Source organism: Hylobates moloch, unplaced genomic scaffold (assembly GCF_009828535.3).
Source record: "Hylobates moloch isolate HMO894 unplaced genomic scaffold, HMol_V3 SCAFFOLD_10, whole genome shotgun sequence".
NCBI lineage: Eukaryota > Metazoa > Chordata > Mammalia > Primates > Hylobatidae > Hylobates > Hylobates moloch.
This window is the reverse complement of record NW_026652285.1, coordinates 15,812,079-15,839,595: the sequence shown is the minus strand read 5'-3', so window position 1 is coordinate 15,839,595 and position 27,517 is coordinate 15,812,079. Positions and strand designations below refer to the sequence as shown.

Below are 27,517 nucleotides of genomic sequence, written 5' to 3'. Positions count from 1 at the left end.
TGCCTTGGTTTAGGCTAGGGTGCCAGATCTGTATACCCCAGGGCTAAGCGAGAATCCGATTTACCCTCTCTTCACCGAGCAAAGCAACCTGGACAGTCAAACTCAGTCACGTAAGGCAGACAGAGCTTAAACCAGAGGGCCAGGTGAACACTGAAGGGGCATGCGACAAGATCCACCTTCAATGTACTTCACAGCCAAGCCACGGTGACTAATGAAATAGGCCAAATCTGCCTGTGGAACACTGTCCTGAATGTTTAGCACAGAGAGACAGGAAGGTGGCAATGAGGTGCAGCAAACGCCAGAGGCTGGCCTGTAAAGGAAAGTGTGTGGCTCAATTAGTGTCGCTGGAAAAGGAGTGGTGGCAGAGCATGTCGTAGTGATTGTACCCTTCAAATAATAACCTCCATACACAATTGAGTCGGTAGAATTTGTTAATGTAAGAAAAATTTGGGGAGATTCATATATTTGTAATGGGCCCAAAATATTGGACTAGAGATAAGAATACACTGAAACAACAATATACACAGACTCACAAGCTTACATGGACACATTATTTTTCATTTTAGCTTCTTACATCTTCCTTTCCTGATGCCACAGCAGCACATGGATTAGAAGGTTCTAGTAGATTCCAGCAATAAAATTCTATATGCTACTCAGAAAATATATGGCTAGCGAGATAGCATCCCTGTTCTCTCCTACGCAGTTTACGTATTCATGAACAGTGAAACCTTTAGAAGCAAACAGATATCAGATACCAATGATCATACCAAGAAATGATACAGGAGACTTTCACAGACTTGATTCTAAACCTAATCCTAACTGATGACAGGGTGGTTTTCATCACCTCCATTCACATCCTCACACGTCCAAAATAGGCCAGCTCAGCTGCGTCACAGTCTACCGTGGGAATATGTCCAGGGGAGTCCATGGAAATAAGTGGCTGGAGGCCTTGAGTCTGGGCACCATCGTCTCTTGGGACTGTGTCCCTGTGGAGAAGGCCCTTCCATCATCAGGCTTAGCTGGAAACTCATTCACTTGGAGGGGAGAAGGCCGGCGTGGCTCGTCAGAACTGGAGGAGGAGGTTGTGAAGAAGCCTTTTTCCTCTCAGTGAGTGTGTTACACAGCATTCAAGCAGATGCCCCCACAAGGAATTTCTGTTGGTGTTTCTGGGGTAATACTTTTAATAATACGCTATTGGGAAGAAAATACAATGTTATAATCATCCTTGTAATTTTTAAAACTTGCAAAAATAGTCAACATTAATATTAAAACAAAGCTTAAATAACACTTTAATAACATCTAAAAGCGAGCTGGAATAGTCTCATTGACATTCCTTAGGAAAAGATTTCCCGATTTATTTATTCTCAAATATGAATTAAAATGGTATATTCAGAAACTATACACATCTGTAAACTAAGAAAATCATTATAACACTAATGGAAGAAAATGATGAGCCTTCAATAGAATCTCTGCTGGCCAATAACATGCTTTTGAAGGACTTGGGAAAGGGTACCCTTTTCTCTGGACAGAGGAGACTTCTGCGGCCACACAGGGCTTGGGGAGCAGAGTAATTGCTGGGTTTTGGCCCCTATCCCCTCACCCAGGCTCCTTGTTCCCTGCAGACACACTGCAGCCATACTGCCCAGTGCTATCAGCCACTGTAACAGCCAGGATGTTACTAATTTAATGAATTCACCTGTAAAGCAATACTGGCTAGTTCATACAAGAGTGTAAATTATCACATAGTTAAATTGTAAAAGACGCGATTATTGAAATCATCACTTCTAATGCAACATTTTGTTGATGTAGTACTCATCACAGAGAAGTGGCTGAGAAGGTCTACTATAGAAACAGCTGAGGTACACAGAAGCTTTAAGATGGATCTGAAATATACTTGGGCTTAGGTATGAAATATACAATCGGCCTTGTAAAACTCAGCATCAGAGTGGCAAAAAGCAGCTCAGGGATATGGAGAGAAAAAAAAATAGCCGCACTGCAGAGGCTTCGAAAAATCTTTATTAAGTTGCTTAATAAAATCTTTGTTGGCCAAAAGTCTGTGTGTATCATAAGCAGACAATTTGGATCTGAAAGCATCCTTTCATTTACTGATCTTTTGGCGAAGTTCTGCTCCTGTCATTTTTATTTTAGACTGAAAACGTCTGGAGTTGCCTTCAAGCTTTTCTATGTTCTCATTCTGGGAGTTTGTTCTTTAAGGAATAGGGCCTATAGAATTCAAAAAGTTCCAGTCCTACAGTTAATGAAATGCACTATAGGGCAAAATGCACAAAATTGCACATTTTGTGCTCCTCATGACCTTAGTATCTGTGAACTGAACTCTCACACTAGAAATCCGTTTAAAAAGGAGTCATTGCAGGGCTCATCAGCTACCAGAGCATGCCGAGTCATGGAAAGCAACCTGTCAGAAACCACGCATTCCCACAGATTAACATGTGAACTATACCTGATTAAACAGAATTATGGCTTGTTAGTTGAGAACTAGACAGAGATCACTATAACGAGTCCTTTTTTTTTTTTTTTAAGAGTCAAGGTCTTGCTCTGTTGCCCAGGCTGGAGTGCAGTGGCACAATCATGCCTCACTGCAGTCTTGAATCCCTGGGCTCGAGGGATCCTCCTGCCTCAGCCTCCCAAGTAGCTAGAACTACAGGTGCATGGTACAATGCTCGACTATTAGAACTTGTCTTAGGCAGGGCGCGGTGGCTCACGCTTGTAATCCCAGCACTTTGGGAGGCCGAGGTGGGCGGATCCCGAGGTCAGGAGATCGAGACCACGGTGAAACCCCGTCTCTACTAAAAATACAAAAAAATTAGCCAGGCGTGGTGGCGGGCACCTGTAGTCCCAGTTACTCGGAGAGGCTGAGGCAGGAGAATGGCGTGAACCCGGGAGGCGGAGCTTGCAGCGAGCCGAGATTGCGCCACTGCACTCCAGCCTGGGTGACAGAGCGAGACTCTGTCTCAAAAAAAAAAAAAAAAAAAAAAAAAAAGAACTTGTCTTAAGTGGAGCTATCACCATAGCTCAGAGAGAGAAGAGATCGCCGAGGTGTTTGGTGGGGCAAGGCCCGCAATGAACAACGTCATGAAGTCAAACACTTGCTTTTTATGCCCTAACCTACCCACATGGGCTGCCGCCCTGTTGGTGACTGACCACCCAGGATGCCAGGCCCACATCTGTTTTCCGTGCTTTGCCAGCATTCTAGTTGCCAGGCTACTGTTGCTCTCGAAATTTGCCAGGCCCTGGCCTTCTGCAAGATGATAACAAGTTAATCTAAGAAATGGATTCCTCTTGATATCTTCATAAACGTGTACTCATTAGGAACCATTTTCCAGTATCTTTGGGTGGATTATTAGTAGTTTCTGCAAAAATGACCTAAGCCAGTGGATGACTCCAACCGCAAGACTTCCAGACTGTGGGTGTGTGTGGTACCCTTCAAATTACACCAGTAAGCGGTGGCTCACTCCACAAACTCCAACCTTGCATATGGCCAGGGCCCAAAAGGATTTCATATGAGGCTTCCCTCCCTCACACACAGAAAGTTACAGACTAGCAAGTCTGGTATTCATAAAGAATTGTGAAGAATTCTAGACCTTTGGCAAAAAAACACAGCATGCTTTATTCTTCTCAGAGATTAAACATGCACATGGGCATATTAAAGTTTTTTTGAGAAGTCCTGAGGTAAACAAACCTGTTTATTTATTTATTTAATTTTTTTGAGACAGAGTCTTGCTCTGTTGCCCAGGATCTCAGCTCACTGCAATCCTCCCAGGCTCAAGCAATTTCCATGCCTCGGCCTCCCGAGTAGCTGGAACTACAGGTGCCCCCGCCACCACACCCGGCTAATTTTTGCACTTTTAGTAGAGACAGGGGTTTCACTGTGTTGGCCAGGCTAGTCTCGAACTCCTGACCTCAGGTGATCTGTCCACCTCGGCCTGCCAAAGTGCTGGGATTACAGGTGTGACCCACTGTGCCCAGCCAAGAAACCGGTTTAACTTGCCTTAGTCCTGCAGTCTCCAAAAATTACCTGACTACGTAAACTTTTTCTCCAGCAGTAATACCTGTGACAGCCCCTGGAACACACTTTGGGAAATGTTAATATGGTCAAATGAGCACATTTGAAAGGGAGGAAACCGAGGCCCAGATAAGATGAGTATCTGCCAGAGCCGACTAGGGCCTTTTCCACGGTCCTCACCGACAGGGGTGTATCACACTGCTTCCTGGTAACCCGCTGCTCCCCGTCTGGTGGCCCCTCGTGAAGATGCCCTGCCTACAATTAGTCTTACCTCTATTGCTAACAGACCTGAGCTCTGTGACACACTTTTGGGTGGCATTCCCTTGTGACCAACTGGGGGAATTTGTGAGAAAGATGGCCAGGATCTTAGGTGTAGCCTGTGACTGAAGAATGACATTTATTAACCTAACACAGTTCCCACCTCCAACCTTGGCCTCTGGATTTGAAGCAACAGAGCTCATGGATCATCACAACTGCCAAGACGGACGACTGGAAGGAATGCGTTCAATGACTCTGGGTAGGAGAGTGTGCGGGAAGCAGCACGGGACCCAAGGCTCTTTAGGGGGAGTGCGGTCATGAGAGAGCTGGTTTGGCTGTAGGAAATTAGTAACTACAGAGCTCAGAGTTCTGTTCACCCAGAATTCAGTCTTCCTGTTTCAAAAAAGAAATGAACCCAGTTGTTCTCAGAAAGGGCTGGTATTTGGCTGGGTGCAGTGGCTCATGCCGGCAACCCCAGCACTTTGGGAAGCCGAGGCAGGAGGATTGAGCTCAGGAGTTTGAGACCAGCCTGGGCAACATAGTGAGACCTTGTTTCTATTAAAAATTTAAAGATTTAGCCAGGCGCCTGTAGTCCCAGCTACTCAGGAGGCTGAGGTGAAAGGATCGCCTGAGCCCAGAAGTTTGAGGCTGCAGTGAGCCATGATCACACCACTGCACTCCAGCCTGGGGTACAGAGTGAGAGCTTGTCTGAAAAAAAAGAAAGAGCTGATGTGTAACTGCCTATGTTCTCTTGCTTCTCATTTTTTATGAAATGTCTTAGGATGACTACTGTGATGGTCTCATGTCTAAATTTTGCTGTAAGATCTCAAATTAGCCCACCTCCATTCTCAGGCTATTATAGATTATGCTGAGTAGCTGGGACTACAGGCACGTGCCACCATGCCCGGCTACTTTTTGTAATTTTAGTAGAGACATGGTTTCACCATGTTGGCCAGGCTGGTCTTGAACTCCTGACCTCAAGTGATCTGCCTGCCTTGGCCTCCTAAAATGCTGAGATTACAGGCATGAGCCACCGTGCCCAGCCGGAAATAAGGAAACTTCGAGCAGGATTATTCCCTACCTCAGTGTCCTTGTCTGGTAATAATGCCTGCCCGTTTACCTCCCAAGGTACTTTGATAACAGAATAGGATAATCGACATGCAGATGCTTTGAAAATGGCATTCATACAAACTGTAAGGTACGGTTATTAACATTTCTACAGCACATTCATTACTGAAATGAATCTTGCCATCCTGGCAAAACATTTTTACTCCAATGGCTTGAGCTAAAATCATGCTATTGTTAGAAAGCTAACAATTTTGATCTAAAACTCTGATACTGTTGCAACATCCTTATTTTGTGATGATTTTCAAAATAGTACTTGTCACATTGCTGTTAGAAAAGTGACCATGGACATTTCCCACCATAATCGCCACTGAAAATTTGCATATTGCTCCAGACATCACAGATCTGATGTCCATGCCCAGTGGCAAGCAGGAGGCAGGGTAGTTGTCTGATAAGTTTGAAAACCTATGCACAGCCCAAGCTGAAGGCTCTGGTGCACCCAAATGATCAGCTCACTCTTTTGCCCTTGCATTTGAGGCTTTGGGAGATGCCTTAAGATAACAGTGACAGCCATTAGAGGTCTTCGTCATGGCCCAGGTACATACATATATAGGGTTGCGTGCCTCCTGGTGAATCGAGCATAACAAGATAATCCTTTTCTCCCAAAACAATTAGTAGTCTGAACACACACATATACACACTAACTAGCACGTACCTCCTTAAATGTCCCTGGAGTGATGATCAACCGATAAGCTATATATGTGGGGATGCAAATGAAAGATGAGGTTCCTATGCAGTAACCCAAGATGATACTCCAGTAGGGATAATTATATTGGAAAAGTCGTAGTTGTGGCGGGCTCATCAGAAAACTGCAAATGATGAACTAAAACAGAAATTCCAAGAAACATTAAAAACCTTAACAATATCCACTCAGATAGAGACGTTTCCGATACCACAAACACCAAATGCTAAAGCTGAGATACTTTCAGGAAATTCCCAAGATGTGATATATCCTGGATTGAACTCTGACACACAGAATAACCAACTTCTGTACCCAAGCTGCAAGACTACACCAGCCAGGTGTTTTCCCTGATTTTCCTCCCCAGCCCTCACTTCCTATAGGGGAATGTTGGAGCAGCCCTAAGCTGCCCCTACAGTCGGGGCTGAAGCCTGCAGCTCCCGCTTCAGCACAGGCCTCTGCCCAGGCGAAGAGACTGGCAACCTTGAGAGCGATTTGGGCCTTGTCTTGCCAGAAGGCAGAGGAATAAACTGGGTGATGTCTCCGCAGCCCCCGCCAGGTCCCAGGTTTCATATTTCTCTCTGCTTTGTTTTCATTGCCTTGCGTTTCTGGCTGTGGTTGTTTTTGGTCAGACGGAAGGTGCCCGATGTCCAGAAAAGATAAGAAGGTTCTCAAGACCCAGAGAGGACTCAGGCTCCTGGGGGTGTGCCCTTCTCCCATTTTCCTGAGCTCTCTGCCTTCTGCATTAAGCTGCATCGCCTGGGGTTTCAACAAGGATGGCTCTGCCACTGGGCATCTCGACAATGAATGACTGCCTGTCACAGGTCCTCATCATGAAGGGAATTACGGAAGGAAAAAAAGCAGCTTAATACACCTTTCACTCGAACACTCTGTGAGAATTTTGACCAAGAAAAATTCCACAGTGTGCTCCCAACATCCAGTTTATGAGTTTTCTCATTTCAATTTGGTTTCCAGATTTTGCCTAGTAACCACTGTGCTGAAATTGTTATTGCTCTTGATTTAATTTTATTTTATTATTTCATAGTCATAAAGAAGACAGTAATGTGAATTATTTGTGTGGTTAAACATCTATTTATATCTGTTTTTTCTTTGTCTGCAGGTAATAAAATGGGAAATTGCTAAACACGCATCCGTCTTCTGAGCGGTGCTATCTTAAGTCTAGGAGGAAGCCTTCAAAACAGGAGCCTGGTCAATTGCAAACCTTCCTCCTAACCCAGGCTCCTCATCCCCAGAGGCAGCTATGAAGAAAGATGGTTTGGGAACAGGGAAAGAGGATCTGGTTAGGAGCCATCCCGGCCGCTTGTGTCTTAATGTCAGGTGTGTGAACTCCCACTCAGTCATCGGGGGGCTCAACCTCCGGTTGGGACAAGTGCTACTTCAGAAACCCCCTCACACATCCTGGCCTCTACTCATACACAGTACTTTCTTTTTTTTAACTTGGCTGCAGTGAAAAAGAATATTTTTAGTAAGCTACTTGTTGCTTACCTAAAGCAGCCTTAAGAAGCCCAGGGCAGGGGATCTGTTAAGTAAACGTAGAAGTGGAAGATAGATTTGCCTCTCTCGGGCACTAGGGCACTTGGCTGTAGAGGGGTGAGTATGGCAAACATCATGGGAATTAGGCGTAGTGCGCCCACATCCAAAGCTGCACGTGGATTTTCCTGGGCAAAGAAACTCAGTGACTGTGCACCAAGAGTTGACCCAGTCTGACAGCAAGAAATTGACAGAAACGAACAGACCCAAGCCCCAGGGCACGTGGAGGCACTCACCTCAGGCACAACATTTAAGCAGGAGCCAAAATCAAAATGAATGATATTTTATTACAATTTTTTAAAAGACAGGATCCAACAGGGCCAGATTAGGGTAAAGCGAGTGAAGTAAGACGTACAAGCACAGGGCTGACTCCTGTGTCTATTGAAAATGTTGATATTTTGTTAATCATGGATCTTTTTGAATTAATTTTTGTTTTTAAAAAATATTGTGTGAAAATAATATTTATCCTGAGTCCTGAGCTCTTTGGTGCCTTCTTAAGTTTTATACCCACAGTGAATGTTTCACTTGCCTTCAAGTCTCCCCTAGACATCATTACCTCACTGTGTTGGGGATAAATATGGAAGTAAACAAACAAACAAACAAACAAACATCTTTCTGCCCTCAAGGAATTAATCCAATGACTCTTCTTCCTTTGAAAAACAAATAAAAATATTTAAGTAGATTATTGAGAAGTACTGGTAATAATATAAATTAATAACCCATTTATGTCAGGGCTTCTGCTTCTGGTAGGATGGGCTAGGCGATTTCCAACAACCCTCTCACTGAAAACAACTAAAACTTCTGGATTTAAAAACACATGCACTTTAAATGTGCCTAAATGCATCAGCAAGCGGATAAGGTCATAAGGAGCTCCGAGGCCAACATCTCAGGAGCCCAGAGCTTGCACCAGAGTCACTGCAGCCTGGGAACATGTGCTGCTTGGTGCAAACACTGGCTTTGATTTTGGAAACCTCCAGGGTCCGGGGGAAAGGAAGTCAAAGAGGAATTCTGGGGTACAGAGAGACACATGCAGTGTCACAGAAGCAAGAACAAGCATGTTGTCCATCATAGATAAGTTAATGTCAAGATGTGTGGGTACAAAAGAAGTACAAAAAATAAAGGGCTACCCCAAAAAGTCAGCACACAGAATACAAAAAGGGTTGTTTTCGTGTTTGTTTTTTTAGACTGAGTCTTGTTCACGTCCTGCTAATTTTTGTATTTTTAGTAAAGACAGGGTTCCGCCATGTTGCCCAGGCTGGTCTTGAACTCCTGACCTCAAGGGATCCACCTGCCTTGGCCTCCCAAAATGCTGGGATTACAGGTGTGAACCACTGCACCCAGCTGTTTTGAAAGGGGACACAGAACAGCTGGATGCCAAAGAGATGTCCTAAAACAAAATGGGATAGCCCATATACTCCTAATAAGCTGCAGGTGGACTGAAGGAACAATCTAACAACATTTCTGGCTCTAAAAGATAAAAAAGCAAAAACAAAAACAAAGTTACAGATAAATGAGAGAACTGAAGAATAGTGCCTGCTGGCGTGCATGACATCAGTTTACCCAAGGCTACCTCAGCACACACTTGGGAGGCCAGCAGGCTGTCATCCATCTTGGACAGGGGCATGTGAACCAAGGACAAAGGGAATATTGAACACATCTCAACACGTGGACAACCCTTGGGACTCAACTTTCTCACCCAGGTCCTTTGGTGATAAATGGATTCTACTTCTGACGTGGATTTTTGCTTAGAGAGCTTTGTATCATCTTGAAGAAGATGCATACAAAATTGTAAACACAAAAGTACTAGTACCCCACCCAGGGCCCCCATGAAGAGCATAGCAGATCCTTCCCTGGTCTTGAACAGTTCTTTTGGTTATGTGACTTTGGACCCTTCACTTTACATTGCTAAGCCTCAATCTCCTTTTTTCTTTTCTTTTCTTTTCTTTTTTGTTTTTTGAGACAGAGTCTTGCTCTATCGCCCAGGCTGGAGTGCAATGGCGTGATCTCAGCTCACTGCAACCTCCGCCTCCCAGGTTCAAGCAATTCTCCTGCCTCAGCCTCCGGAGTAGCACCCAGTACCACGCCCAGCTAATTTTTGTATTTTTAGTAGAGACGGGGTTTCACCATGTTGGCCAGGCTGGTCTTGAACTCCTGACCTCAGGTGATCCGCCCACCTCAGCCTCCAAAAGTGCTGAGATAACAGGCATGAGCCACTGCACCCAGCCTCAATCTCCTTAAATGTAAAATGGGAGTGCCAGGACTATAACCACTTCATAGAACTATTGTGAGGATTTACAGAACACTGAGTGTAAGTTGAGCCTGAAGTCTGGCCTGGCATTTAGTGCTCCATAAATGTCATGCACTACTATCACTGCCAGAGTGACTGAAGCCCAGACTACTCCATGGTGTTAGGAGTCAGAAGGGTGCGGAACCATGGTGGGCATAGTGGCTGGGACGGGGCACAAGAGGGGCTTCTGAAGTGCTGGTCATGTTTTTGTCTCCTGGTATGGTTTTGGCTACATAGTTGTGCTCAATTTACAACATTTCTTTGAGATGTACACTTACGAGCTGTATATTAATACTTTTCTGTATATGTTATTCTTCAATACTATTTATTTATTTTCTGAAATAGAGTCTCGCTTTGTCACCCAGGCTCGAGTGCAGTGGTGCGATTTCAGCTCACTGCAACCTCTGCCTCCTGGGTTCAAGCGATTCTCCTGCCTCAGCCTCCTGAGTAGCTGGGATTACAGCTAATTTTTGTATTTTTTTAAGTAGAGACGGGGTTTTGCCATGTTGGCCGCCTGCCTCAGACTCCCAAAGTGTTGGGATTACAAGGATGAGCCACCGTGCCCAGCCGTTACAACTCATTTTTTATGTGTCTGGGAGCAAGTCTTTCGCCAGGGCAAGGAGGAGAAGGGAAATGGCAACTCACCAGGAGAAACAGAGGGCTGATGGCCACCCAGCAGATCCTCCAGAACCACCCCGGGCTGAAGCCGAGCATTTCCTTCACGTCCCTGCAGAACTGAGTGATGCCTGGAACCGCCCAAGGGGAAGAGAGGCAGAGACTGAGAAAGGACACGGGCTGTGCTGCTGTGCCCTGATTCTCTGGGAGAGTCAGAGTCACAGGATCAGCACTGGGAATGACAAGGGGAAACGACAAGCCGGAATTCCTGCCCCGGACACACAGGGTAACTCTGGAATTTCTCTCTAGGAAGAGTGCAGCGACAACAATCTGGTCCGAAAGTGGGGCTGGGGGACTTGTCACAAAACTGCATTTTTATAGCAAGCAAGACTCTTTCTACATAGGGTGGGAGGACGGATGGGCATCTGGAAGGATGGATGGGCATCTGGGAAGAGACGCACACCCCCTTCTTGGTGCCGCACCACCTTCCTGAGAGCTGAGTGTGTATCTGATTTCATTGTTATTATTAAAAAGTTGAATTTTGTCCAGGAATGGTGAACCCGCCTAACAGACACTGACTTTGACCATGACACTGGAAACTTTCAAGGGAAATTTTTAACCACAATATTGCCCATTCATATGCCAGATCAAGATCAAGGTTCTTCTATAAAAAGTAACTGGTAAGGAAGTGAGAACTGAAAACTCCCAAAGAAGAGTGAGAAATTGAGAAGGGGAAGGTGCTCTGTGATTGCTTCCCCGAGAGGTTCCAGCAGTTCCTAGGGCAGGTCTGTGGAGATTCACACACTTGAACTTGGCCCTCTGAATTGCCAAGGAGGTGGAAAGATTTCTTCTTTAAAAACAAACAAACAAACAAAAAAACCGGGCCTGTGTGCAACCCAAAATGTGCCCCCTCCTTGATAATATATGTAACAAATAACGTGCAAAAGTGGTTTATTTTTGTTTGTTTTTGGGTTTTGTGTTTGTTTTGAGACTCTCACTCTGTTGTCCAGACTGGAGTGCAGTGGCATGATCTTGGCTCACTGCAACCTCTGCCTCCCAGATTCAAGCAATTCTCCTGCCTCAGCCTCCTGAGTAGCTGAGATTACAGGCTTTTTTTTTTGTATTTTTAGTAGAGATGGAGTCTCACCATGTTGGCCAGGCTAGTCTCGAACTCCTGATCTCAGGTGATCCACCTGCCTCAGCCTCCCAAAGTGCTGGGATTACAGGCGTGAGCCACCGCGCCTGGCCGAGACTCTTTTACAGACCCATCATCGGGAGGTCACATCTTGTAAACTGCCCCTCACGCCTTTTTTGGTGAAATCAGCTCTTTGCTATTGTGCTGGCTGATGGTGTAGCAGGGATCCAGCTGGCTGAAGGAAGCATCTTACCATAGAACCAAGACACAGCGACTGCTTCGATCAGCGCGACAGTGAGCACTGCAGGCCCCGTGGCATACTCCTCCAGCAGCTTCACCACATAGGCCCCTCCCTGGAGGGGAGAGCAGAGCCTGGGTGAGGGCCCTCCAAGGAGCCACCCCTTCCAACTACAGAGACCTGCAGGGGCTTCCTCACTTAGAATCATTCTGGAAAAATCCCACCTGGGACCGAACGTGAGTACCCCAGAAACTGCCTCTTAGGCCAGGTGCAGTGGCTCATGCCTGTCATCCCAGCATTTTGGGAGGCTGAGGCAGGCGGATCACCTGAGGTCAGGAGTTTGAGACCAGCCTGGCCAACATGGTGAAACTCCATCTCTACTAAAAATACAAAAAATTTACCCAGGCATAGTAGCACGCGCCTTTAATCCCAGCTACTCAGGAGGCTGGGGTGGGAGAATCGCTTGAACATGAGAGGCGGAGGTTGCAGTGAGCTGAGATAGCACCGTTGCACTCCAGCCTGGGGGACAGAGCAAGACTCCGTCTAAAAAAAAAAAAGAAAAGAAACTGCTTCTTGGACTGGCCTTTGCAGTGGCAGTTTGGGCAGGTTTTACCCACTCAGACGCCTCTTCCCATCCTATGTAGTTCATTCTTCTCATTTCCTCTCCCCACTAAATTTTAAGAGACAAACTCCAAACGGCCTTGGGATCTATTTTAAACTTTCTTCAACTCATTGAACACCTGCTGTGGACACGACCCTGGAGAATCCCTGCCTCTAAAGACTGAATCCAGAAGGGCCCAGGATACCAGACACATTAAGGGCCTTGGTCACAGTTTTGCTTTTCTGTCCTAAATCATGACTCACTGGGGTTCCACTCAGTCCCCTTGACCCCCACTCCAGGGCCATCGGGGTCAGGGCTTAAAGATGCACATCTGCAAAATCTGCCTTAGAGTATTTGCTTCAGCTACCAAAAAAAAAAAAAAAAAAAAAAAAAAAGGATCTCTAGAGAGGGTGTGACTTCTTTACCATTGCAAATTCTGGAGGAGACCAAGTGGCATTACACACATGACGTGCAGAACATCAGGGCAGTAACCCCATGAAAGCAGCTCTAAAGAGTGGAAATAGGCTGGAAAAGCAAATCCTAATTTTCTCCAGATAGTTTTTGAAGCCTGAAATCTAGTGGGATCTACTGTAAAATGCTGACAGCCCCTGGATACTATGCACGGAGTCTACAAGTGGATGTGCAAGAAACAACTTTTCTTCTCCTTGATGACAAACTTTTTAATGGGAGTAACAACCTCCCCTCCTTTGGTCCCAAAGCCAGGGCACCGTGTGAGATGCAAAGAGAGGAACAGCTTCCTGCAGCGTTCTGTTGCCCTAGGGGAGGCCAACTCAAAGCTGAGGGGCGTGATACTCACGAAAGTCAGGGTGACCAGGGATCCAAAGAAGCAGGTGATGACCACGGCGAGCACAAACCACTCCCGGCGCTTGGCCCAGATGTGTGGGAACTCATCCAGCACAGCTGTGATCACCCCCTCCAAGCCTGCAAACTGAGAGGTACAGGCAAGCAGTCACGGTGGAGGCTTTGGGACAAGGCTGTGGCCTTCAGGACAGTGAACAGGAGGGAAGGGTAAGGTTGCTAAGTGACTGGTCAAGCTGATCATCACCAGTTCCCCAACTCACTGGACCATGTAAGCATCTCAAAGAGTATTTCCCTGTTTTACATTGTCATTTAAAGGCCATCACTAAGGAGAGCCAGGAAACAAAATAGCACACGTGGACAGAACTTCAATATATGAGGTCTCTCGGGGAGACTCTGTTTGCACCAGAAAGGCCAACTCAAAGCTGAGACTCCCTACACACTAATAATTCCAGGCCCTGAACTGAACCCTTGGCAAAGGAGAGACCCAGGAGAGACCTCGCCCTGGCCTGTAGGCGCCATAATTGGGCCAAGGGACAGTGCTTAATAGCAGTTCACATATGTGAGCCTTGGGCCTGTGCCAGGCGCTTGACCCACATTATCCCATTAATGACTCGAATGTACCAGAGGATGGTAAATGCCGAGGAGTCAGCCGGGGGTCTGGAGCACCAGAAGGGAGTAGCCAAAGCTGCCTGGGATGGCCAGGGATGGGAGGGAATTGAGTCCAGCTGCGTCCTCCTCCTTTCCTCTTCATCCTCCCACAGCCCATTTCCCCTTCCCATTTCCTCACCGTGCTGTCCAAGCCCAGCGTGATTAACATCAGAAAGAAGATGATGGCAAAGAAAGTGGACGCTGGCATGTTGGCTATCGCTTCTGCATACGTGATGAAGAGGAGGCTGGGACCTGAGACAGAGGGGAGAGAGGAGGAGGTGGTTGACAAGACCTGTCCTACAAAGATGTCACAGAGGAAAACTCAGCCACAACAACAGTTACAATTCTCACCACAAGACCTTATGCGTGAATCAGGTTTTGACACACACCAAGTGCTTCCTCGCACTCTACTCCGTCTGACGTGGACACCCCAGTTCCTGGGAGGCAGGAAGGGTGGGGCTTCCATCCTGAAAACTGTGTGCCCTCCATTAACCCTGGGGGTGGGTGACAGACCCAAGACCCAGAGACTGGCAAAGCTGCACACGAGAATAAGAGTTGCCACCATGTAACAATTCCCATGGGATTTTTCAGGACCAGGACTGATATTTCTGAAGTCCATGGCAGTTGGCCCCTCTGATGTCTTCAGCTGCAGAACGGTAGGAAATGTTAAATTGATTTCCGTAGAGTCACAGAGGCCTTGGAATAAAGACCTCTTTCTATTTTAAAGTCCCTTTTGATAGTGTGAGGGACATGTCTTCAGCCTCTCATGGGTTAGCTAGGGGTGCCGTCGTTTGGGGTATGGGGTTGGTCGAAGCACCGAATCAGGCCAAAGATACAAGCGTGTTAGCAAGAAGGCCCTGGGACCTCGCCCACTAGATGCCACGCTCTGTTTTTTCTACCTCTGTTGCTCTTTTCTTTTTCCACAAAAACTTCATGGTAAAATAGAGTGGTCATATTGGCTAGATTTTCTTTTTCTGCAAGGGGCAGTTCTAAGGATAAATGATTATTTGTTTACTAGACTGAGCCATCACAGGAAGCAAACCCACTGGTTTTAAAGCCATCATCAGAGTCATCATTTCAACCCCATAGATTTCGGAGGCCCCAGAACTGGGTGTCAAGGGAGTTGCCCTGTCCCTGCATGGCCTGAACACATGGAAAGATCCCCAAGGCATCGAGCTTCTCTCAGATCTTTGAATAAAAAATGTTTTGGAGACAGGGTCTTATTCTGTCACTCAGGCTGAAGTACAGTGGTGTGATCATGGCTCACTGTAGCCTTGACCTCCCAGGCTCAAGCGATCCTCCCACCTCGGCCTCCTGAGTAGCTGGGACTACAGGTGTGCACTACCACGCCCAGCTCATTTATTTTTTTATAGAGGCAGGGTCTCACTATGTTGCCCAGGCTGGTCTTGAACTCCACCATGCCCAGCCTTCTTTGGAAAATGTCAGGAACATTTAGAAATAAATCAAAAGTTAGATCTTTAAAAGATTCAAAGCAAAGCAACTCAGTAGGAGCAAGGGACCTGCCCAGAACCTGAGGTCATACCCGCGTCTTTGGCCACCTCAGACACATCTTCATTCCTCATCTCAGCCATGTAACCGAGCACTGTGAAGATGACAAATCCCGAAACGAAGCTCGTCATGCAGTTCACCACGCTGGTCACCAGTGCATCTCTGGAGGGGAAAACCCAAGGGGCCGCCTGAGACAGTTCCAAGATCAGGGGTCTAAGGAGCATCTGTCCGTGTGCCTGCCCTGCCTTAGATAGGGCGGCCACAGCAAGGACAAGCAGGCTGAACTCAAGGAACCTCAAGCCTGTCCCGGAGTCCCTTCGCCTTCTCCCAGAACCCAGCTGCCGAGGCCTGAAGCTCTGACTGCCATGACCACCACACATGGTGGAGGGAGAAGAGCAGTCAGGGGTGCTGTAAAAGGCGATCCTGCCAGCACAGACCTCTCCATTTCAAACCAGCCTTATTCTGGAGCAGGGCCCGGGTTGGAGTAGGAGCCAGCACAGGGCCTGAGCCTCACATTTGTGAGATCCTCAGATTTAAACTTTGACTTCAAACTAAGTCACAGACTGCCAGCCAGAACGATACCCTCATATTTTTCTTTTTTCTTTTTTTTGACATAGAGCCTTGCTCTATTGCCCAGGCTGGAGTGCAATGGCTCGATCTCAGCTCATTGTACCCTCTGCCTCCCGGGTTCAGGTGATTCTCCTGCTTCAGCCTCCCAAGTAGCTGGGATTACAGGTGCCCACGACCACGCCTGGCTAATTCTTATATTTTTAGTAGAGATGGGGTTTCCCCATGTTGGCCAGGCTGGTCTCAAACTCCTGACCTCACACTTTTAAATGACAGCCTCATCATACAACTGCAGGGTGGTGTCCCAGTGCAAGGCCACATTGCTTAGGGTACATGTGAATCTCCCTCCCACCTTTAAAAAAATCAGTTCTACATTTATCTTATGCATAGCACAAAGAGATTGCTGGATGCTGCCATCTGTGATCAATCAAAATCAAGTCTAAAGATGATGGGTGATATTTATTTATTTATTTATTTATTTTTGAGATAGGGTCTCCCTCTGTTGCACAGGCTGAAGTGCAGTGGCATGAACACAGCTCACTGCAGCCTTAACCTCCTGGGCTCAAGCAATCCTCCTGCTTGGGCCTCCTGAAGAGCTGGGACCATAGGCATGCACCACCACACTCAGCTAATTTTTATATTTTTTGTAGAGATGGGATCTCACTATGTTGCCCAGGCTGGACTCAAACTCTTAGGCTCAAGTGATCCTCCTGCCTCAGCCTCCCAAAGGGCTAAGATTACAGGTGTGAGCCACCGCACCTGGCCCAGTGGGTGATATTTAAAACCACAATTGGTGTAATACTTCCTGTTTTGTTAAAATTTCTGAAATAGGATTTTGTTGCAAAAATTATGGCATTTTGGCTGGGCACAGTGGCTCACGCCTGTAATCCCAGCACTTTGGGAGGCCGAGGCAGGCAGATCACCTGAGGTCGGGAGTTGGAGACCAGCCTGACCAACATGGAGAAACCCCATCTCTACTAAAAATACAAATTTAGCCAGGCGTGGTGGTGCATGCCTGTCATCCCAGCTACTCAGGAGGCTGAGGCAGGAGAACCACTTGAACCCGAGAGGTGGAGGTTGTGGTGAGCTGAGATTGTGCCATTGCACTCCAGCCTGGACAACAAGAGCGAAACTCCATCTCAAAAAAAAAAGAAAAAGAAAGAAAGAAAAGAAAAGAAAAATTATGGTATTTTGTGTTAGTCAAAATAATGTGATCATCATACTTTTTGTTTATACATAATACAAATAATCACATTACAATTTTTGTTGTTAAACACATTGACTAGTTAAACCTAACTACGTAATTGTATGTTGCAGCTTTTTGTAAACTTGCTTTGTAATTTCTCTTTCTTTCTTTCTTCCTTTTTTTTTTTTTTTGATGGAGTCTCGCCCTGTCACCCAGGCTAGAGTGCAGTGGCGCGATCTGGGTTCACTGCAATCTCTGCCTCCTGGGTTCACGCCATTCTCCTGTCTCAGCCTCCTGAGTAGCTGGGACTACAGGCGCCCGCCACCACGCCCGGCTAATTTTTTTGTATTTTTAGTAGAGATGGGGTTTCACCGTGTTAGCCAGGATGGTATCCATCTCCTGACCTTCTAATCCACCCGCTTTGGCCTCCCAAAGTGTTGGGATTACAGGTATGAGCCACCACGCCCCATCTCTCTCTCTTTTCTTTTTTTCTTCCTTTCTTTCTTTCTTTCTTCTTTCTTTCTTTCTTTCTTTCTTTCTTTCTTCTTTCTTTCTTTCTTTCTTTTTCTTTCTTTCTTCTTTCTTTCTTTCTTTCTTTTTCTTTCTTTCTTTCTTTCTCTCTCTCTCTTTCCTTCTTTCTGGAATCTTGCTCTGTCACTCAGGCTGGAGTGCAGTGGCAAGATCTCAGCTCACTGCAGCCTCTCGTACCTCAGCCTCCCAAGTGGCTATGCTTATAGGTGTGCACCACCACCATGCCTGGCTAATCTTCGTATTTTTAGTACAGACAGGTTAGCCTAGAACTCCTGACCTCAGGTGATCCACCCGCCTTGGCCTCCCAAAGTGCTGGGATTACAGGCGTGAGCCACCACGTCCAGCCTCTTATTATTTTTATATACAGGAGCGCTGACAAAACCGAAGGGCCTGGGGCCCCTCTCAGCCTTTGAGTGGCGTAGGCGAAGCCATGGCCTCTATGAGTGCTCTGGCCATGGGTGAGCTGGTCAGGGGCCTGCAGCACCCCTGAGGGGCAGTGGCATCAAGGCCTAAGCCTGGCCAGATTTGAGGCCGTCAGTCCAATCACCTTCCTCCACACTAGCTGACTCACGCCACTTTCAAGCTTTGCTTGGGGACCCCAGATACTCACTGGTAGCAGTTGTTGTTGAACTTGTTGTAGCTAGCAAAAGCCAGCAGGACCCCAAAGCCCGGACCAAGAGAGAAGAAGATCTGAGCGGCTGCATCTATCCACACCTGGAACACAGCAGGGGTAAGGGCATGGGGTGAGGGGGAGACACAGGCTGACCCTGGCACCAACGGGGTCACCTCTCCTGCCTCCATGTGGCTAAATGCAGAGGCAGAAAAACAGCTTTTAAGGCTCATTCCAGGCATAGTCAGTCATAAATCAAGTGCCAACAAATGTGATTTCTCTTCCTATCATTCAGGCATAAACCCATCCAGTGGCCTCAACTGTACTTTAATGCTTGTATTTCTTGGTTAAAGTATCATTGCAGACTTGCACACTGAAGCCACATTTCAGTTGTCCCTACTGTCCTATTTGGAGGAGGACCGGCTTCGTTTAGTAAAATGACAGACAGGTACACATATTTCCCTCATTATCTTACCCCTGTCTCCAGGAGTTTCTGCCAATTGGGTTTCAAGTAGAAGAGAACACCCCTCCAGGCTCCAGGGAGGGTGGCACCCCTCACCAGCAGGACAGAAAGGATGATATAAGGGAAGGTGGCTGTCACCCACACCACCTGTAAGGAAGAAGGGTTGTCACCATGCTGTTCCAGGGAGGGGAGGGGAGGGGAGGAGGGGGAGGGAAGGGGAGAGAGAAGGGGAGAGGGGGGGGAGGGAGGAGAGGAGGGAGAGAGGGAGGAGGGGAGGGGAGGGGAGGGGAGGGGAGGGGAGGGGAGAGGAGGGGAGGGAGGTGGGTGGATGGATGTCAGTGTCTTTTATTCTTGAAGACCTTGAGAAAGGAGGGCGAGGTGGAGTGGCAGAAAGATCACAGCCCTTGGAATCACACAGGGATCGGATTCAGGTTGGCCAGTAGAACTACCTCTGAGCCCACTACGCATCTGTAAGGTTGAGGGAGTATCAGCAATAAACAATAGCACTGGCCAGTGTATAAAAAGCACTGAACATGGTCCATGATGGGTTTCCAGTAAATTATTGCCACGATTATTAATTGTGGTACTACCAGTGGGTTAAAGGAATCTTGAAAAAAAAAAATCATGTAATGGTTCTTGGCATTGGCCCATTTCTAGAAAATATTCTTTTTTCTTTTTATTTTTTTTTTTGTGTGTGTGAGACAGAATCTCGCTCTGTTGCCCAGGAGTGTAATGGCATGATCTTGGCTCACAGAAACCTCCACCTCCCAGGTTCAAGTGATTCTCTTGCCTCAGCCTCCCCAGTAGCTGGGATTACAGGCACCTGCCACCACGCCTGGCTATTGTTTTTTGTTTTTTGTTTTTGTTTTTGTTTTTTTTTTTTTAGTAGAGATGAGGCTTCAACATGTTGGCCAGGCTGGTCTTGAACTCCTGGCCTCAAATGATCCACCCACCTCAGCCTCCCAAAGTGCTGGGATTAGAGGCGTGAGCCACCACGCCCAACCCACTTCTAGAATTTTCTAACAAATGTGGTGAAGAGAGAGAGGGTGCATCATGGAATGTGTCTGGTGTGGAAGGAAACAGTGCTGTCTGTCCAGGCTACTGGGTTTTGAGTTTGAGAGCTTATGGGCCCCTGAGCAGGCCTGGATCAGCAGCCAGAGCCTTCCTCACCTTGCCGGAGGTCTTGACGCCTTTCCAGATGCTGAAGTAGATAACAGTGAAGATCAGCATGATGCAGAGGGCCAGCTGCCAGCTGATGCCCCCCAGGTCCTGGAGACCCTTAGACCGATGGATCTGCAGGACGTGGCGCCTGGGGTGAAGGAGAAGGAAGGCCCCTGAGAGGCTCTATAGAGTGACCTGGGCACACATCTGTGCTGCTCCTTTGAGGGTGCCCAGGACAAATGGACACTGTGCTGCTAGGACCAAGTGGTCACTGAGGCCCAGGAAGAGCTGGGATTGGCCCTGCCTGTCCTGAAGGACCACAAAGCACATTTGGCCAACACCCTGGGAAGAGTGTTCAACCTAAAGGCAGACTTCCTGGATTCTCCTTTGCTGGCTGGGACCTGAACTCCTTTGACCACTGTGACTGGCTTTTGGGAACATGAGGGATGTGTAAGTGTGGGGAGTCGGCTCCCTTCCCTACCCCAAAGTAGCTCTCTCTTTGGGCTGCCATTGCCTGAGATTCCAGCATTAAAGAATACTACCTTCCTCAAGCGTCTTCTTCCAAAGGGTAGATCCCACTTACGAAGTTGACACATTAAACCATTTGAATAGTTTTGAACTATCAAAGTACTAGGATGTTTTGCCTCCGTGACATTTGGCTGAGAGGAGGACCCCGGAAGAAGGGGAGTAATTTTGGAATGTGAAGGGAGGGAGGGGCTTGGGCGCGTTGGAGCAACCTGGCTGGGCGCGTGAGAAAGTGCGAGGAGGCAAAGCAGGGCTGGGCCGTGGAGCACTTGAGGTAGAGTTTCCCAACTCCGAATTCGGCTACTCCCACCCCTGATGGCTTCATCTCTCAGAAAGGGGTGAGGAGTCCTTGGCCCTGGCCTTCTTTTTAAGAAGCCAAACCCCAGGGGTGTGGCCTGCCCCTAACAGGCCAACCCCTCACTTACATGCACTTACGTGTAAAATTCTTCAGCAGGGGACGTGGAATGGAGGGTCCAGGTGACGTTGTCCTCGGAGAAGTAATTGGTGCAGTTGCCAGTGTTCCAGGAGTTCTTGCAGCTGGTCCAGGGCAGCCGGTCCGTGAAGGAGGAGATGAGGTAGTAGAGCGCCCAGGCCATGATGGTGTTGTAGTAGGAAGCGATGTAAAAGGCAATGATGCAGATGGCATAACCAATCCCTGGGCAGCGGGGGAGACGGGGAGACAGAGGCCGAGTTTAAGCGTGGCCCAACGACAAAAGGCTGAAACGGGGCACCGGAGAGCCCCACAGCCCAGCAGAGGGGTACAGGTGGGTGCTGCCCTCCATTCCATTCCAAGGACTCCAGGCCACCGTGGGAAAAGCAGCCCTGCCGTGAGTCACTCATATGTATTTGCAAGGTAACATGTTTTAGAAAATGTGTACATGTCCTGTTAATGCTTTAAAACGTTTACATTAGTTTACTTCTCATTGCCGTTTATTCTGTTTCTCTTTAACAATTTCACACCACTTACGCAGTCAAAACTTAACTACTCAAGCCATCTCCCAGGGATGCCTAAGGCCTGACTGATTCCAGAAGAAGGTCCCCAGCTCCCACCCATTGATGGAAATCCCCTCCTGAGAGGCTCCACTTACCCACCCCACCGAGCCCTTCGGTTACCTTTGAAAATCGGGCAGATTTTCCTCCATATTGAAATGCATCCATTTCGGTGGTACTGTCCCAGTGCGAGCTCCATGTAAAAGAGCGGGATTCCCCCAAAAATGGCCATGATGGTGTAGGGGAGGAGGAATGCCCCTGAGGCAGATGAAAGACAATTTCACTCCCTGCCCACGTCTGTCCCAGGATAGCCCAACCAATCTGTGACTCTGAGAATCACAGTCGCCGGATGATGTGAGTGTCACGGGGCCACCCTGCGCTGAGTGGCCTCATGCTGTGCTCCTCTGGTCTCAGTGCTTTGCTAGAAGCAGTCGTAGGGGGAGCACCATGACTAAAATGAGGTTTCAGAGGAGGCCAAGAGAGCAGTTGGGAAGAAAGCCAGGTTTGGGAGTGAACAGAACAGGCAGGATCACGTCCACTTCTGACTACCTGGAGAACCCTGGGCCACCTCCCCTCTCTGAGCCCCAATTTCCTCCCTATAAAAGAACACAGTTGAGGAGAGCTGAGTTTCCCAAATGTAGCCACACATCATAGTCACCTAGATTCCTGGGTCTACCCCAGACCTCCTGAAGCAGAATCTCCAAGCAATGGGCACAACACAAAAATTGTGTTCAAGCTCCCTAGGTGATTCCGATGCAGCCAGTACCGGGGACCCTCTTGGAACAGATCACCTGTGACAATCTGTAGCAACAGCTGCAACCCTCTGTGAGTCATCAAATCAGTATCTTTGTTCATCAGTATTATCCATGGCTCCAGACACATGATTATTGATATTTGGCTACACTTCCATAATTCCATTGAGCCAGAATGCTCCCTGACAAGCGCCGTTTGCAGAAGTGGCTGGACAGGGTAGTTTTTCACAGAACAAGAAAGCACAGAGCTGCTACCTAACTGGAGATGCCGGTGTCTCCTGGATCTTGTGGCTGAGGCTGAATTTAAAAATACCAAGTTGGGGATGCTAAGCTGCAGCCTGAGTTTTTAGCCTAAAGGGTGGATCAGCTGTGATTTTCCCTAATTTTCCCTGCTGTAAAATGCTCTGAACCCAGAAACCTGAGGTCTGTGCAAGTCAGAAAGGTCCACGTAATTTACAGTCAAACTGGGTAAACCCGGCTCGAGAATAAAACCATGTGTTCTCGTGATGGCCTTCCTCCAAAGAGTTTGCTTGATCAGCTTTACGCTGGGGAATGAGTGTCGGGGAAACGTCACCAGTGACCCAGCCCCTTACATAACACTCAGGTTAAAGGTGAGTCCTCTGGAGCAGGAGATAAGGTGATTATGACTTTTGCTCCTCCTAGGCAGGAAGCGTTGAGCTTCCCAGGGGCCCCCTGGAACTACCTTTGCAGCTGCATGGACAGAAATCTTTAAAAGAGAGTAAATCCAGGCCACTCTCTGTTAGGTCACGGGAGAAGTGAGGGTGACACAAATGGATGATCCCCAAACCTCTTTGTAGCTGCCCTCCCAAATCTGTTGTCAGAGCTCCCATGAAAATCAAGCTTGACTCATTTGACACCCACTTCTTGTTATTTTCCTGTGCTGAAAACAAGTCCAGAGGCCCCAAACCCATTCACTTTTCCCCACTGCTCTGCTCTCCCCCAGATTCCCATCTTCATGCCTACAGTCAGCTACTATTTTTTATAATCTACAAGTCAACTACTTGAGAGGCTTTAGGGGTACAAGGAACAAGATAGGGCCTCTGGCCTCAAAAATCTAACATCCCAGGAAGAGATAGGAGGGCCAGCCATGCGTGGTTTGAGGATGGCATTAATGTCATGCTGTGAATCTAATCCAGCTTAAATTCTGCCCAGACTGGTAATTAAGACTCAGGACTTACGTTGATGCCCTTCTCTGACCTCACACAGGTCCAAAGGATCAGAAGCATCTGGGACTCTGAAGCCACCTCCGAATTTTCCCTTACGCAGGCCTACCCTCCTGGACTCTTCCCAGCAGAACTTGCCAGCAGGAGTGAAGGGACTCAGCACAGGGCTGATGGCCATTCCCTCACTTCTGGCTGGGGGAGGACAGAGCCTGGAGAATGCAGGATGAGAAGGAGGCCCTTCAATAAATGGAGTGCTAATGATGCTGGAGATCTGTGAGGTCAGGTCTGGGGGCGCTGCACCCAGCCTCACAACCCGGAGAGCCTCAGACACGCTGCCTTCAGCTTTTGGCTTGCTGGAGAGCTGACTTTTTTTTTTTTTTTTTTGAGACAGCGTCTCGCTCTGTCGCCTAGGCTGGAGTGCAGTGGCACCATCTCGGCTCACTGCAACCTCCACCTCCCAGGTTCAAGTGATTCTCCTGCCTCAGCCTCCCAAGTAGCTGGGACTACAGGTGCCCGCCACCATACCCAGCTAATTTTTATATTTTTAGTGGAGACGGGGTTTTGCCATGTTGGCCAGGCTGGTCTTGAACTCCTGACCTCAGGTGATCCGCCTGCCTCAGCCTCCCAAAGCGCTGGGATTACAGGTGTGAGCCACCACGTGTGGCGAGATTTGACTTTTCGGCCAGCTCGAAAGTCTAAGTCATCATGTTCCTAGACTTACACCAGTGAAGGCTGAAAAGACATGATCTGTCTTCTGGCCTCTCAAGGGGACCTATAGCCCACCCCAGGTCACAGCCCACCCCAGGTCACAGCCCACCCGGGTCACAGCCCACCCCAGGTCACAGCCCACCCTGGTCACAGCCCACCCCAGGTCACAGCCCACCCGGGTCACAGCCCACCCCAGGTCACAGCCCACCCGGGTCACAGCCCATCCCGGGTCACAGCCCACCCAGGTCACAGCCCATCCCGGGTCACAGCCCACCCTGGGTCACAGCCTCTACTTGCAGCCTGTGATACTGACCCCCTCCATTCTGGTAACATATGTAGGGGAAGCGCCAGACATTGCCCAGGTCCACAGCATAGCCAATCACTGACAGGAGGAAATCCACCTTCTTGCCCCAGGTCTCTCGTTCCCCTTGATGAAGCTCAGCCACTAGGGTGGTGGTGGCCGCTGGGATAGAGTGCCGCGTGTCATCTCCCGCACCAGGACTTGGAACTGCTGAGTACCCATTGGATATTTGCCCCGACTCCACTTTGTCCCCTGGGGTGGGAACAACCTGCTGTAGAACTCCGTTTTCCTGACAATCTTCTCCATCCTCACACGCTGACAGCTGCTTCTGAGAATTTAAGGGCGTGGTCTCCATCCTGCTGGTTAGTAAATGACACTGATGTCCATCTGCCAAGGATCCCAACTGAACTCTGCGTGCTTGGATTTGTGGATCACCTCCGAGCTCTCTACCGTCACGATTGACACGTGCAGGACTGACTCTGTTGGAAAGACACACAGAGGAAGGAGAATCAAGTCAGACATTTTACTCGTCTTTGGTATTAACTCATCATACATCTTAAACTACATTAGTTAATGGGATTACAAATGCATCTGTTAAATGTGAGACATCCTATTTGCTACATGGCAGTCCATAAATTCAACTAAATTTCTCAACCTGTACAGGGCATCAAATTACAATCAAGTAATTTCAAAAGGAAACAATAAAACCAACAAAAATAGATAGCAAATCACCAAGGTTTGCACAGGCTGGACTGGAGAGCAAAGCACTCGCTTCCCTTTGAGCCACTGGACTCTCATCTTGTGGTTTGCCAGCAGCTCAGAAGAACGTGAGAGAGGCTCCAAAGCGTCACAGAGCACCCCCTTTGTCTTGGATGCTATGTTGGGGAAACAATGACAAGCAAAGGCGTTTCTGCCTTTCAGCAGGCAAGACAGTCCTCGCCATCATTTAAGCTGCACACTCGAAGTTATATTTTATATCAACTACAGATATGATTTTAAAAGGAAAAAAGCAAAGGACAGAGGTAAAAAGGCCACCCTTCGTGAGGCACCCCAGCTCCTTAGCTACAGAGTCTGTCACTCGTCTTTTAGCCCCTAGGAAGGTTGGGGCAGATTTGAGCTGCCTCTGGCTGCGTCCAGTCTATCTGCACACGGCCTTTCTGCGTTCCCATTATGCATTTGCAAGCCCGACTGGTCCTTAAACGGCACTGCTGCTCACCATTTGTTCTTGTTTCCACTTGCCAGCAACTCCTGTGGCTAAGCCCCTTGTTATTCTGCAATCGCGGGCAAGCGAGGTCACCTTGCCTCCAGGAGACCCAGGGAGAAGAGCGTGCAGGTTACTGATGCTGGGGTGGTTGGTGTCACTGTCCCCCTGCGCCTCCCTTGGGAAGGCCCGGCCGGGGCTGCTGTGCCTTCATTTCACCGCCGTGGCCTGGGTGCAGGGAAGTCAGCTCAGCTCTGGATTGAGGTCTGAGTCGTCAAACATGGGGTAGAAATTTGAGCCCTTTTGGACTTTAAACCTATGGCCTGTTATAAAGTTGTAAGCAGCAGTTGTAAGACTGTTCAACTGCTCACTCTGTTTCTTCTGGGCCTGAGCTTTTCAAATTCTTGAAACAGTTTGGGAGTTGAAATACTAGCTGAGTTGAAATTTCTGCCTAGCTGGGATGACATTGGACCCTTCTGGAAAAGATAGCCAGGAATGGACTATTTATAACTGCAATGATCTGAGGCTAACTCTCCAGATCCAACAGTTAGGAGGATGGCTAGGAACTGGCTAATAGAAATGGCACATGGATGTCTCCTACCTATTTGGGGTTTTCGGTGACTGCAACTTAGGTATCTACACATGTGAAGACAAAAACACAGTAAGTGAAAAATCAGGACACAAAATAGTAGCTTCACATGGATGACTATGTCTATAAACACAAGCAAGGATTAGACATGAACGCCAGGGAATGTCAGTCACTAGGGTTCTGCGTTTGCTGCATTTTTTCTGTAAAGTGGAAAATAAAAATTTTAAAGGGATCGACTGTTGCCAAAAATATCTACAGCAACAAGAGATAAATCAGCTCCATGTAGCTAGGGTGTGTGTGTGTGTAAGGGGAGGTAGATGTCTTGGGCTGTACCGCACTGGTTGGGCCCTCCGCCACCCACCCCAGGCTCAAGGATGCAAACACCACTCAGAGGACATGAATTCTGACAAGAGGGATGGATCTCCATAACCTACCCTGCTCACCATTTATGCTACTGCCTGGCCTTGGCCTCCCCCCACGTCCCCCTTCCTTGGGCCCTCAACTAGGCTTGATAGGCTTTTAAAATAACCACACATCCTCTCACCCACCATAGGTAACCATTTACCAGGCCAAGGGATATTATTATTATCTTATTACATGATGAGATGTCAACATATTTAAATATTCAGCTAAATTAAACCTGAACTTGGTGGTCAGTGGTTGTGTTGTTTAAGAAGGCCTCTGTACTTCCCTCCGGCCTATATCAATGACATGTTTTGTACGTTAAACAACTGACGGACTTGAAGGCCAAATGGCAGGGGGGAAGAGCTTTTCCCTGTGCGGCTGGAGGGCACCGAGTTGACAGAGCTGCTCCTTCCCTTGCTCTTCCTCCCACTGGCCCCACAGTTTTTGTTTGTTTGTTTGTTTGTTTGTTTGTTTGTTTGTTTGTTTGTTTTAGACAGAATCTTGCTCTGTCACCCAGGCTGGTGTGCAGTGGCACAATTTTGGCTCACTGCAACCTCTGCCTCCTGGGTTCAAGCGATTCTCGTGCCTCAGCCCCCGAGTAGCTGGGACTACAGGCGCGCTCCATCATGCCCGGCTAATTTTCATATTTTTAGTAGAGATGGGGTTTCACTATGTTGGCCAGGATGGTCTCAAACTCCTGACCTCACATGATCCACCCGCCTTGGCCTCCCAAAGAGCTGGGATCACAGGTGTGAGACACCATGCCCAGCCTGGCCCCACAGTTTTCTGCAAGAACCTCTTCTATTTTCAGTACTGCCACTTTCCTCTCACTTAAATAGAAGCTCCAGTTGC

General features: G+C 47.9%; 1 protein-coding gene across 1 annotated transcript; it reads right to left on the bottom strand.

The window, feature by feature from the left end:
- Positions 1-251: 251 nt before the first annotated feature.
- Positions 252-24,887, bottom strand: SLC6A4 (solute carrier family 6 member 4). The gene is made up of 13 exons (XM_032163106.2): positions 24,483-24,887; positions 21,649-21,783; positions 20,971-21,190; positions 20,020-20,158; positions 18,862-18,996; positions 18,387-18,490; positions 15,527-15,654; positions 14,123-14,235; positions 13,331-13,462; positions 11,928-12,027; positions 10,570-10,670; positions 6,063-6,230; positions 252-1,191 (listed from the first exon to the last, which is right to left on the bottom strand). Exons 1-13 carry the CDS (start codon positions 24,823-24,825, stop codon positions 1,117-1,119), a joined length of 1,893 nt encoding a protein of 630 aa, XP_032018997.1. The 5' UTR covers positions 24,826-24,887; the 3' UTR covers positions 252-1,116.
- Between the last annotated feature and the right edge of the window lie 2,630 nt (positions 24,888-27,517).

Excerpts from the sequence above, each read along its gene's own strand:
- SLC6A4 (XM_032163106.2), bottom strand. The coding sequence starts at position 24,825 with ATGGAGACCACGCCCTTAAATTCTCAGAAGCAGCTGTCAGCGTGTGAG. Across the intron at positions 18,491-18,861 it reads AGAAACTCCTGGAGACAGGG|GTGTGGATAGATGCAGCCGC; the intron begins GTAAGATAATGA and ends GCTGTGTTCCAG. Across the intron at positions 1,192-6,062 it reads CTCCAGGGACATTTAAGGAG|CGTATTATTAAAAGTATTAC; the intron begins GTACGTGCTAGT and ends TCTTCCCAATAG.